Consider the following 12,892-nt stretch of genomic DNA (forward strand, 5'->3'; position numbering starts at 1 on the left):
ACACTCCTGCAACAATTTTACCTGCATTTTTAGTTTTCGAAGCCACACTTCCAGAAGCTTTAATAAAATAAAAGTTGACATTTTCAGCTTGATGGCTAAAAGTGGAATGTCCAATCCTAATTTTGGTACCCAGCAGAGATTCTTGTATCCCAAATAAAAAATTCTGTTCCTCACATACATTATCTGAATGACTAGACATTATATTACAAGCTGTCTCCTTCACCATGCTCAGGCCAGACAAGTCTGGAAGAACTGGCCCGATCTTTCTCAACTCCGTCCAAAAGTCCCTTTGATATTCTTGGGCAAAGAGAAACAATGACAAAAATAAAGTGATTGATTATCCCAAAATATCCAAATTGGTTACACTGAGTATTTTGTGTTGGGCTTAAACAGCCTAACATGATTCTGGTTGCCGATGTTCACATTTTTCAGTCAATTTCTAAGAAAGTCATCAATGTGTCAAGTGTCAGTGCACAGTGGTGCTGAGCTAATGTGACAGATGCACCATGACAGGCAGATTTTTCCCAATAATTCCAATTAATGAAGAAAATGTCATGTTGCCATGGAAATATATGGGCTAGGTTGTAGCACAGAGAAACAGCTGCTGCATCATTGCATGTATTGACAGCTTAGATCAGTGGTTCTCAACCCCCCGTTACAGCACCCCCCATCAAATAAGATGTAGACAAATTGTCTACCCTGATTAATATTCTGTTATATCATAAAAAAAGCAGGTCACAGAATGCAATTTGTGTTAAATGGACATATTATCTAGTTATTACTATTATATTAGTTATTACTATCTACTATTATCTATTATTATTTAGTTTCCTAGGGAGCATAAAAGAAAGAAAAGAGGGGGGGATGTATTAATGAGTGTTAAACAATTAGAAATTTGACATCCAAACTAGGTCTCACTATTGAACACAGCAGCAGACAGTTCCAGACAAGAAGCACTCTTATTAATGGCTTTATTATCACTATTATTGTTATGACTGGTCCAACAGAAAACATGAGCAGCTTACCCAGGATAATGCCTGAGATGACAGGAAAAAAGGAGAAGGATATACAGTTATCCTATATTAAGAGTCGTCCAAAACTGTCCCCAAGTAAAAGTACTGAACTTTTAAAAACAAGTACTCCGTTAGAAATAAAAGTCCTGTCTTTGAAGATAACACAGCATTCACAGTGTATCCTTGTGAGAAATGAATGCTGGAAGAAACTCTTAATTTTCACAACAGGCAATACCAAGGAAGAGACTATCATGAGTTTACACAGTAAACTCTAGTGGTGTAAAACTGGTGGTGAAATTTTATTGATGATCGTCTGATGTCCCGCCCCCATTCAGGAGCTGCGTCATAAACTTCCAGCAACAGAAACTGAATAAAAGCTGACAGAAACACTGACGTAATTGATGCAAACTGGCAGTTTTTTTTCAGTGTTTTTTAATGAAGTATTGAAGTTCCAAGTTTTACCTTGTCGTGAATCCTGGATGTAAACTTGCCTTAAACGCCCACCAAGAACACCTCAATGACCCTGATGCTTGCTGAATGTTAAGAAACACTGGCTTAGATGAAAACCATATGCCTGTATTCTGTTTGTCCTGTTCTGCAAACGTATTTCCTTCACTTTCATAATGTGTTAATTGCAGTGGTAGTTTATCTGCTATTGAGTGCTAACTGTATCTGAAAAGGGCAAGGATGGTGTATATTAGCTCTCTTTTTGGCATAACCTTCATCTTAAAACAGTTAACCTTGTCCTGACTCCGAACAAACAAACTCCCTTGTTTAAAAAAAAAAAAAGAAAAAAAGAACGCATGTAAATAAACGCACCATTTCATATACAAATTAAGGGCTTTAAGAGCATTTGAAACCTCACCTTCTCCTAGTTTCTTTTGAAGTTCTTTGGACTTGGAGAATCCAACTGTAAACAAACAGTCACTTTAATATTCATTACCTGTGACAATTCAGTACGATATGCCAATTCATTGAGAGGATATATAATGAAACTCTTATATAACACACTTAAGAGATTCAGTGATTCAAAGAGCAAAAAGGATCCTACCTTCAATAACATTCAAGACAACAGTGCAAACAGCTCTTCCGTATTCATTTGTTGCAAAACACTTGTAGGTGTCAGCATCCTCTGGGGCGACTTTCGGAAACTAATGAAATACAAACAAAGTTAATGGCATTTCTGTTTGATGCATTATTCTATTAAACCGCTGAAAGCAGTTTGAGCGTTAAGTCATAGTCTCATTACATTTCGAGTAAACGAGTATTCGCTCCATTTCCCATTTAACTTGTATTGAAGCCCAAATGACAGAAAAATTTAAGCACGTGTTTCACAGCGATCTCCACTCTGGTGGATTTACAGGTCAGAGTTCACCTGTGTTCAAATAAGACTTAACAGATGTCCTCATTCAGCCAACAGACACACTGTGGTTTAAAATAAAAAAAGTTATTACTTTAGCATGTTTTATCACCCATTGATTTGTGGACTACTGATAAGCATCCTGATTGGATTTAACTGAGAACCCAAGGACACGCTGTGGTAGATAGCCAATCACAAGATAGCCACACCCTAAAGCAACGGTTCTCAATCGTTGTGAGTCATGAGTACCCGAGAAAAATCAGGTTTGTGTTTGCAATCAACCAAATTCACATTAAATTACTGGTAAGGGCAATCTATTTTAAAATGTTAATTCCTGGCTGTCATTACACACAACTTGCCACAATATGTTATAGCATACCCTGCTTTATCACCTATTTTACTATAAATGAGACCTTATTTTGCAAAATGAATGTCATACTGTATCAAAAAACACGTGAAACTACTAACTGAGAAAATAAACTGGTGAGGAAAATGTTATCTGAGGTAATAAATCAAGTGAGAAGCAGGGTCATTTTTTCATAAGCTTACATACTTATTTTTGCAGCCAGCAGCATCGCCCCCTGCTGGTAATTAGAGAGAATGAAGGTTTAAAGCACTTCTGCAATTTTTTTCACTGTTCACACATCAAACATCCATCCACTATTATTACAGGTTATAGTTTTATCACTTTCTATGATCAGTGTTTATTATCCGCATCAGACATTGTGACATTATTACGTAATGAGTAGGTTTTGTTGAATGAAAACCTAATGGGACTATGCCTTTAGGGTTTGTTGCATGACATCCTTTATACGTCCACTGCTACATGTAAAGCTTACCTCAATAGTATGTTCCTGAGTTGTTTCATCATACTTTTGCTGGCACATGTCAGGGTGAAAATGTATTTCTCCATTGGCTCTGCTCCATGTTACAGTAGGAGTTGGGGTGCCCACTATTTTGGCTTTAAAGACTGCCAATTTACCTGGAATGGGATCAAATGAAGATTTCCGTATTAGAGACAAATTATTCATTGCTGTATATTTAGGAACGATAGCTATGTTGTAGATACATGTCACAATTTTAAATTTTACTCAGTTTGTGCTCCAGTTTTTACTTTTTTAAATTTTATTTTATTTTATTTATTTAACAGGGACAATGCACAGCTACCTAGCCGCACCAGAGTAAGCTATAAGCTAATTTTCATCTGTAGTCCCTGGGCAGGAAACGGAGGATAATTTCTCTGCTAAAAGACACTTCTATAAAAACACAATTACAAGACGGAGCATATTCATGATACAACGGCTTCAGCAATAACAGTAACAAGACCACACAACAAAGACGCCACAACAACAACAACAATACAACTACAACATTAAGATAAAACAAGATTTTATAGTATTAGATCAAGTGTTTCAGTTTATGTGTGATGAGTATGTGATTTGGTTGATTTTAGCAAAGATTTCATCTTGAAATTACAACCAGCAAAGCTGCTGCACACTCTTATCTCACTTGGTCCTGAGTTTCAGTATGTTGTTGCTCTAACAGAGAAGACTGATCTGCCAGTCTCAGTGGATCTGTGCTGTATTGCACAGTCACCGTTGTCCTAGTTGTCCTCCCATTGTCTCAGTGCAGTTGTATGAACTTTTTTGCACCTAACTGCACATTGTTGTTGATGGATGCTCGTTAACATGATGCCAAGTGTTATTTTTCTAATAATATGAACCAAATAATGACCTGATATGTGTTTCAAAAGATCTTTGGCCTAACAGTAAAATCTTCTTTATTTGGATCCTCATTAGCTTCAACAAAGTGGCTGCTAGTCTTCCTGAGGTCCACAAATATTTGAATGTGCACAACATTTCAAAAGATGGGAAGGTGAAATGAGCCTCTGAGGCTTCACCACACTCAACATCCCTCTTTGCCTCTGTTTTTCAAAGTCAAGGTCTGAGAGTCCTGTTAATTCTTCCTCAATAATAGGAATAATTTATTCTGAAGTCAACATACTGTATGTGGTAGGGATGTTGACGCTACTTATTTCCATTTGGAATTAAGATCAGTGTATTTTTTACTTTCCCATACACATTTGTAAAAAATAATAATACAATTTTATCTAAGATGGACTTTCAGAGGCATGAAGACTTACCCTCTTGAATAGTCAGAGCAATAGGTTTGCGGGTGAAATCTGGAGTTGTCATTCCCTCTGGAAGTTCCTCCATAAACTGTGTTATCATGACACCGGGCACCTTCGACTTCTTCCTGATGCCTGAGCAAAAATAAATAAATAAATAAAAAATCAAAATTAGACAAGCTTAGCGTACAGAGCGGATAAGTTAAAGACACAATGTAGTTTCCAGTACATAATTATCAATTTATACAACAATTTATTGTTGTTATTGTAAGGAGCCATCCTTAAAACACATGAACTGAAGTGCAGCATGTGGAGGAGAATATTTTTTTTAACTCTGTATTCAGATTTAATTCAAAAGTGGATAATAAATACAAATGTAAAACTCAGACAAGTCACATAAACACATTCAAACATACATGTCAAGTGTTGTGTACATGTCAAAGGAGCAAGGTGCTTTGGGATAAAATGCCACAATAAAGAATCGAATCTAAAGACTAATGACTAAGAAAAGGCAACATAACTACAACTAAATATTTACATAAGATTATCTAGTATTTTTCATATAAATTGAGTTACAAGCAAACTGTGAAAAACTTCTGAATTCAGATTGACTCTCTCTGCCACATTAAATTTGACCCTGCCAAAGGTTTGTTTGTACTTGTTATCGTATTTGGCAATAATTTTATTTTTTTTAATGAGTTCATTTACATCCCCACCGACTCTACATCTCCTGTGTGCTGGCTTGCTCTGACACTACAGCCTCGCAGGATGGAGCACTCGCTCTGGATTAACAGCACTCATCATGAGCAGCACAAACTGTAAGAGGGTCAAGAATCAGAAACCTGTCCATAAGGAATTTGACTGTCTAATTTATGCATCTGAACAATTTTCCAATGTCTAAAACACATTTTTTGAGTTTTCTGTAGTGTATTTTGGACTCACCCTCATCATTGGCCTCCTGATATTAGTAGTGAGTATTTAATCCTGATATAAACATGCACCCCCACTTTATTTATGTAAGTAGCAAACCTAAAAAGCCAATGATCAGCGTTGTAATGAATTCAGTATTCTTGCCATAAACATCATTGTTTATGTCAGGTTGAAAACATGAGGGGTTAGAATATGCAGTGATTCATTTTTAATTTTTAATTTGTTTTGCTTGAAGATAATGTTAATATGTTTCTCTCTTGCTAAAATGTGTGCAGCTTTTTTATTTCAGATAAAGTTTTAAATGAATCAGCAATTGTTTTTCAGCTCAGATTTCTGCATACCAGTTTTATTATTCTACATTAAAAGTAATTTTTTTTTTTCAAGTTTCATACATTGTGCACACACCTTGTATGTTGTAATAAATGGTTTCATGTTAAATGAAGCCTTGTTCTGAATTTTAGCATTCTTGTAGTAGTGCTGCCGTTTAACGTTATAATAGTTGAATGAGGCTGAATAAACGCAATTAAATCTGAAGAAACAGCTTGTGGCCACAGTGTTTTGTTTAGGAGATGTACTATGTGGACATTTTACTTATGTGCAGTCATAAAGGTTGACATTATTAATTAAACCCACTATGTATATATTTGAACTAGACAGTGTATATTATTCTTATCCTCTTTTTAGCACAGTTCAGTCTGAATTGTGAGCACTCAAATGGGAAAATGTGTGGGGGGAAAAAAGCACTGCCCTCTGCAGATTCTAGAGGTGTGCGGGGTACAAATTATCTGAGTCCATCTTAGCTCTCCTGTTGAGCTATTTAAAGCTCTTGTCTTTAGAATTAGATATTAATGCAGGTTAAAGTGCTTTGCAGAAGTCCCAGAAACCCTGAGAGTACCTATTTGAACTGACCCACAGCAATCTCGAGGGGGGCATCACTGAATGCTGATCACAGGGGTTCAGCTGGTCCAGGGATCCCTGGTCTGTAATTATTTTCTCTTGGCATGAAAGACCTGTAATAGGCAGAATGTAAACTATAGAATATATAGTTTCAGTAAGGAGAAACGAGCAGGGAGCCTCAGCGTTTTGCAGTCTGAAGCGCATTGGAGGTAAATTGCTTGCGGCAGGTGTTACAGAACAGGATGTCCTGTGTCTGTGTGTGTGGGGGTGTGTGGCAGAGCGCTGATAACATTACATGACTTTTGCTGGTGTTAACAAGCGGAACGTTCACGCTGTGGAATCGCGAGGATGACGCGGATGTCATTAAAAGCAAAATGTTTGCATGGAAATATTGATCAGCCTTTTAATGTAGAACAGCAATTAAAAGCTGCATGTTTAAGCCAGGCATTGATTTCATGGGTCAGTCGGCAAAAGTATTTGGAATATAATAGACATAAATTTGGTACACAAAGTTTCGTAGGGATCCTCTTGCAGATTTGCAGATTTAACATGACTATGTGCTATATCGATAAATACTGTGTAAAATGCATATTTTTACATACATGAGTCATTAGTTTCGCAAACATCACCAGACTCTAGATATCTTGTTTTTCAAGAGACCTTGGCAGCTGTCAAAGGAATAAGCATGCAGATGAACTGCAATCACTAAAAAGCTTTTTTTTTTCATTCTGTCTTGTCTGAAATGTCTGTGGCTGTAAATAACTGTTCTTATTGCGTTTTTTAATACACTTGCACTAGAGCACTGCTTGTTCTTTGAAGAGTTTTCTACCAAAAAAATAGTTGTGTAGGACTAGTTTTAAAGTCCCTGCCTGCTTTACTTTTGCATTAAGTCATTTTCCAAAATGTTTCCAAAAGCAATAAGTAAGATTTGGCATTTGATCAGAAATGAAATCAGTGTTAAGCTTTTAAAGTCTTCCCCAATCCTTTTTCTTGTTATTCAGTCATTCATTTCTTTTTTTTTAAATTTGTATTGTGCACTATGTTTTTATTATGCACTAAAGTCGAGGACAGTCGAGGCAGATGATTGCCCACTCAAAGTCTGGTTCCGCTCAAAGGTTTGGCCTATTAAATGGGAGTTTTTCCTCATCGCTTTTGCCAAGTGCTTGTTCATGGTGGGAATTGTTGGGTCTCTGTAAATGATAATATGAGTAATAATAGGGTCTAGGTCCCCAGTCCTTTCTATTGTTATTCATTCATTCATGTTTTGGGTGAAGCAGGTTCTGCTTGAACTTTCAGTTTGCTAAAAGGGAGTTTTTCTTTGCCACTGTCACCAAGTGCTTGCTCATCATGGTAATTGTTGGGTTTCTATAAATAACATTATAAAGAGTAGAGTCTAGACCTGGTCTATATGAAAAGTTCCTCAACATAACTTGTGTTACGATTTCTCGCTATGTAAATAAATTTGACTTGACTAAATTTAGCACTCACTGACAGGTGCATAAATGAACTATATTTTGTATACTTGCGTTGCAGAAAGGAAGTTACACAGAGCAGGGACAGAATTATAGAAAATTTTACAGTTTTTTAAGCAGAAAGCAGAAGCAAAGATCTCCTCCAGTGAAACTAAGCTTTTTTTTTGTTTTATGTCCATGTGGTGTTTTTCTTGTGTTACAAGACACATCATGCCATGTCTGAGCTTTGGAACTGTAGTGAGCAAGGGCAGAAAAAACAGATTCAGACAGGCTGGGTATCATAAACCTAAGGAACCACTCCTTTTAATTGAAGGGGTGGCATTATATATATTGTGAGTGGCGATGTCAAGCCCACAGGAGAAGCCAGATGTAGTTAGTTACCATGATTAGCTAGCAAAACAAAGGAGAAGCCAGGTATAGCTACATGGGGTAGGGGTGAGGGTGTTGGGTGTGTGTAGAGGACTGGGACTGTTTGCATATTCATGAGTTGTTAAACACTAAATGAAGGCAAGGTTTAAAGCTATATATAAGCCTTTTTGACAAGGCATTTGAAATTATTTTGCAGAAAAACATATCAAACAATTTATCTCTTCTTGCAGAGGATTTTATATTGTTAAAAACATGACTGGAGATGGACTTCAAAACTGAATATTAAAGCTGGAGGCCCCTGTGGACAAAAGTGTCAGTGACTCTTTAGCCACAACCGCAAAATAGAACAAAAAAGTGTAACATACTATTCACTGTAACTTTAACTCTGAAAATACACACCAACCTTGCAGTCGGCCTCGTTTGCTTATGTAGGTCATATAGAGGCATCAGTATTAAATTCAGACAGTTTCATAACAGTTTAAAAACTGGTACATTTATTATGTTACTCTGCACTTGAGTGCTGCACTTTCCTCTATTTATTACTCTGTGCTTTTATCTTTTTAATTTCCTATAGCTTTTTATATTTACATTTTTTTTATTTTTATGTCTTTTTATGGCTTATAAAGCACTTTGCAATGGATGTGTGTATGAACAGTGTTTTCTAAGTACACCTGTCTTGCCTTTCCAAATAAATAAATAAACAAATGAATGTATGAGTGATAAAGAGTACATTTAGAAAGCTTTTCAGAACCTGCTGAGTCACCAACATGTTCCCACTCTTGTTGTGTGGCGTGTTTATTTTCATCAGTGTGGCGTTAGTTAGTTGTCATTGTTGGCTTTTAGGACTTTGCAGGAACTTTGCTGTTCTTGCTGCTCAGCAGTCCAATCTGTAGATTCTCTCACTAGTCTAACTTGTACTGGCCTACATAAATTAATTATTGCTCTTGAGACTTACTGCAAAGTTTCCTTGTTTTAGATGTGAACTAATAACTGGTTGGCTTGCATTCATAATTTCCTTATTTTACTTCATGGCTGTGTTAACAGAGGCAGACATGTGCCATCTGTGATTTAATACCCTGCAAACTTGTGTTGCCCCAAAGTCCCTGAGAGCAATTGTCACAGAAATACAAGAAATAAAAAGATATCGAGAGTTGGGTGAGGCTTAAGAGCTTCCAGAGGTCATGGATGTCATTCCAGCTGATTACCTCGAGACCTCAATGTTCTGTGTTAACTTGACAGCACATGGTTCTCTAAGAGCTGCTTTGAACTTCTAGGATCGTAGAAAATGCAATTTCGTATCTGTGACAGTCCTGGTCGTCACAGTGAAGCCAAGGATAACATGTGGGTCAGGCATGAAAAAGCCAAAAATCTCATGGGAATACTGAAAGGGTAACTTAAAAGGGTGACTCAGCTTGTGTTCATGCTCAATGTATAAACGTATATCCTCAAATATAACTTACTTGTAGTTTTTCTAGTGATGCCAAATTCACAGTTTGCAGTTAATGAGTATTTACCCAAATTTACAATTTAAATATGTACAACCTTGATTCAGAAGAAGTAGGAACGCTGCAAAATGTAAATAAAAACAGAATGCAATGATTTTCAAACCCTTTTTGACCTATATTCAGTCGAATACATTACAAAGACAAGATATTAAATGTTCAAACTGATAAACTTACAAATTAAATATACACTCGGGACATCTCTGAAAAAGATAAATACCTTAATCTATCTTTTGAGGCCCTCACAGGTGTGACAGTTGGCCATGATGCCATGGGCACTAACACACCACTATACCATCACAGATGCTGACATTTAAACTTTTTCCTCTGTAACACAGAGGACATGACGTCCATGATTTCCACAAAAAATATTATATATAATAAACCTCATGTTTGCATGCATTAATTGTTTCTTTGCATTCTGTTTTTATTTACTTTTTACACACCACCGTTTTTGCAATCGGGGTTGTAGGAGAGATTGTGCCACTCCTTTGGGATGTCCCTGTAGAGTTCACTTATTGAGACTGAACTGTGCCAACACACTATACCAGACTAATCAGCACGTGGACGTAATTTTAAAAGTTTAACATTACAAGATAAAGTAGACACATGGAAATCAACGGCAGTGCAACAGCCTCGAGCTAGTGTTCACATGAAAGTTGTTGAGAATGTCACAATGATATGCGTCTGTTGTGACACTGAAAGATGAATCATCCGTTGCGGATGACACCTTTCAAGGAGTGATGAAAACCACATCATACATGCAACTCACCCAACATGGAGTCATGCACTTAACAGAAGGTGAATTGTTCGTGTGATTTCATCTCGTTTTTGCTCGCATACCTTTGTCGTCTGGGTGAACTCCCTCAGAACCGCCGACTTAACACGCAACGTGACAGCAGGAGAGGGAACAGGACAGGTAAATATTAATCCTGACAAAAGCACCATGGCAGGTTGGAACTTCGACAGGATTATGGACACAATAAACACAAAACACCACAATATACAGTATAACCCAGGAATGGGAAGCACGAACACAGACACAACTTGGGCAGAACAAATTATTCAGAGACACAACAACAACAACAACAAAATTAGTTAGTCATAGACAAAATATATAATACAGTTTGTTATGGGGCTGTACCGAATGCCAGTTTCTTTTTACATTCAAAGCTTCTATTGAGTTTTTTGCATGAAGGTTTGAATGTCCTATTTTTAAGACGTCATCACAGGCATGTGTCCATAGAACATTTTTCTGTGGAAGAAAAACCACTGGCAGGGCACTGTGGCGAGAAAGAAAAATACTGGACGTCAGTTTTGTTTCTATGCAAATAATGTTAGTTTCAATATTAAATTGAAAAATCGAAAAAAAAAAAATGAGCTGTCATTTTCAATAATCAAAACTAAAGGCGGAATCTGCAACTGTCATATTTTTTTTCTGTCCGTCCCTGCCTTCTTGCGGCATCCTTCACGTGTCCGAAGGAAGAAAAAACAACAGATGGTACAGTGCAGCTTACCGACTGCTATATCACACTTGATGGCATACGCAAAAGAATTCGTCAGAGTAAAACCCATGATCTTTTGATCTTTACGAATCAAGACTCGACAGTCTAACAACGGCGAACCTTGACCTTAAAATCAAAAGTCAGATCGAATCGTGGATTTGGAGAATCCCGACAGCCCAGATAGACATGCAAAAACGCAAAAGCTATACAGCATTCGAATGACAATTTGGAAGTCAAATGTCAACTGTATGAACGAAGCTTTGAGGCATTCAGTACAGCCCTTGTATGTTAGCAATATGTTGTTACAGCAGCATATGAGGAGTTGTGCTGCGCAACTGCTGATTAGACTTAACTTCAAGCTCGCTCAGGCATTTTCTCATGGCTGACATCTCAGGATGATTCCTGCGCAGTGCTTGAGAGAAGTTAGGTGCAAATACTTTGTTGGAAATTAATTTTACAAAAAGGCTTCGTTTTGTCTTCTATCAATCAAGGACATAATTTCACCTTCAGTTTTCTCTTCAGTTGTGGCAGCAGCTGGTGATTGTTGCATTGATCCCCCATGATGATTTTGTTGATCATCCTTGCGAACAACAGCTGAATGTTCTTCAGATTTACTCAAAGTAAATCTTTGTCTGACTTTTTTCAAGAGACTTTTCTCAGGTTGCTCTCGTTCAGTGATTACAGCTTGTTTGCTGATCATTTATTTGACAGGCATCTTCATGATCACATCATTGGGAAGCAGGAGTTGATGAATAATGCAGCCAGTGCCACATTCAGACTTGTTGCTTCTTGTTTTTTTCCGATAGCAAAACACTTCTATCGCAATGCAGCATCTGTGTCCTTGGTGACAAAAACATGGTCTTGCTGTTCAGTTTTCTTGACATCATGGACAACATACTGCACAGTGCGGGGGTTTCTAGAGCTATGACTGTTATTTGGACTGCTTCCACTTGACAAAAGGAAAAGCTGTGGTGCTTATCTTTGTTTTCTCTTAGTGGGAATGGTCAGCATTCAACATAATACAGCATTATTAAGACATCTCGGGTATTCCATGTCTTCGAAAAAGATGAATTTTGTAGGCATCGCCCTAATGTAATCTTCGTAAGCTTCCCAGGTGTTTTCTTGTCTTGTAAAATTTTTCTTCTCTTGAATGCAATCTCACATTAATCTTTATTTTATATAAAGATTACTTTGCGTAGGTCGAATAGATCCGGCATAACATCATTCCTCAGATAAGAGAAAATACAGGTGGAGACAGCTGCAATACCAACACTTTGACTGACCTAACCTGAGAGGGCGTCCATCACCCTGCACTTACCCGCCTGCCCAGCGGCAGTTGGATCGGTCACCTTTGACCTCTTCCACATCCTGGTTTCCTCTCGAGCTCTGCCGATTCAGAAGGCTCTGCAGCAAAAGAGGACAGAAAATACAAGAGGAAATGTTCAGCTTTACATACAACGTGCACGGATCAAAAGCAGCTCAGTGATACTGGCTGTCAGTCTCCTCAGAGCTCGAGGTGTCGGTCTTTTTAACTTTAGGAGTGGTTGTTGCTGATTCTCTTTTTGAAATTTTAAGCAGAAGCCTCTCAAAGGTTGTCAGCAATTTGTTTAGAACTTTTGGAGGAAAATCTGCTGCTCTAAAAATGTTCAGATGGTGTTTTCTAAAGCACACTGCAGTTACCTTAACCAGTCAGTAAGAGGCACCAACCAATGCCAT

At 37.5% G+C, this 12,892-nt stretch overlaps 1 protein-coding gene and 1 long non-coding RNA gene across 2 annotated transcripts in view; one reads left to right on the forward strand and one right to left on the reverse strand.

Annotated features, from left to right (window-relative positions):
* The window catches only part of LOC146332060 (uncharacterized), a 114,197-nt gene that overhangs the window by 20,300 nt on the left and 81,005 nt on the right, over window positions 1-12,892 (forward strand). The gene's annotated exons all lie outside the window — the stretch shown is intronic.
* The window catches only part of igfn1.1 (immunoglobulin like and fibronectin type III domain containing 1, tandem duplicate 1), a 37,804-nt gene that overhangs the window by 19,504 nt on the left and 5,408 nt on the right, over window positions 1-12,892 (reverse strand). Inside the window, exons 2-7 of the mRNA XM_084738663.1 lie at window positions 12,495-12,580; window positions 10,515-10,550; window positions 4,517-4,636; window positions 3,213-3,355; window positions 2,065-2,164; window positions 1,879-1,923 (exon numbers count right to left, since the gene is read on the reverse strand). Coding sequence (XP_084594789.1) covers window positions 1,879-1,923; window positions 2,065-2,164; window positions 3,213-3,355; window positions 4,517-4,636; window positions 10,515-10,550; window positions 12,495-12,543 — 493 coding nt within the window. The 5' untranslated portion in view covers window positions 12,544-12,580. The remainder of the gene's footprint in view (window positions 1-1,878; window positions 1,924-2,064; window positions 2,165-3,212; window positions 3,356-4,516; window positions 4,637-10,514; window positions 10,551-12,494; window positions 12,581-12,892) is intronic.

This window comes from Lutjanus erythropterus, chromosome 2 (assembly GCF_056507025.1).
Source record: "Lutjanus erythropterus isolate fLutEry1 chromosome 2, fLutEry1.hap2, whole genome shotgun sequence".
Taxonomy (NCBI): Eukaryota; Metazoa; Chordata; class Actinopteri; order Lutjaniformes; family Lutjanidae; genus Lutjanus; species Lutjanus erythropterus.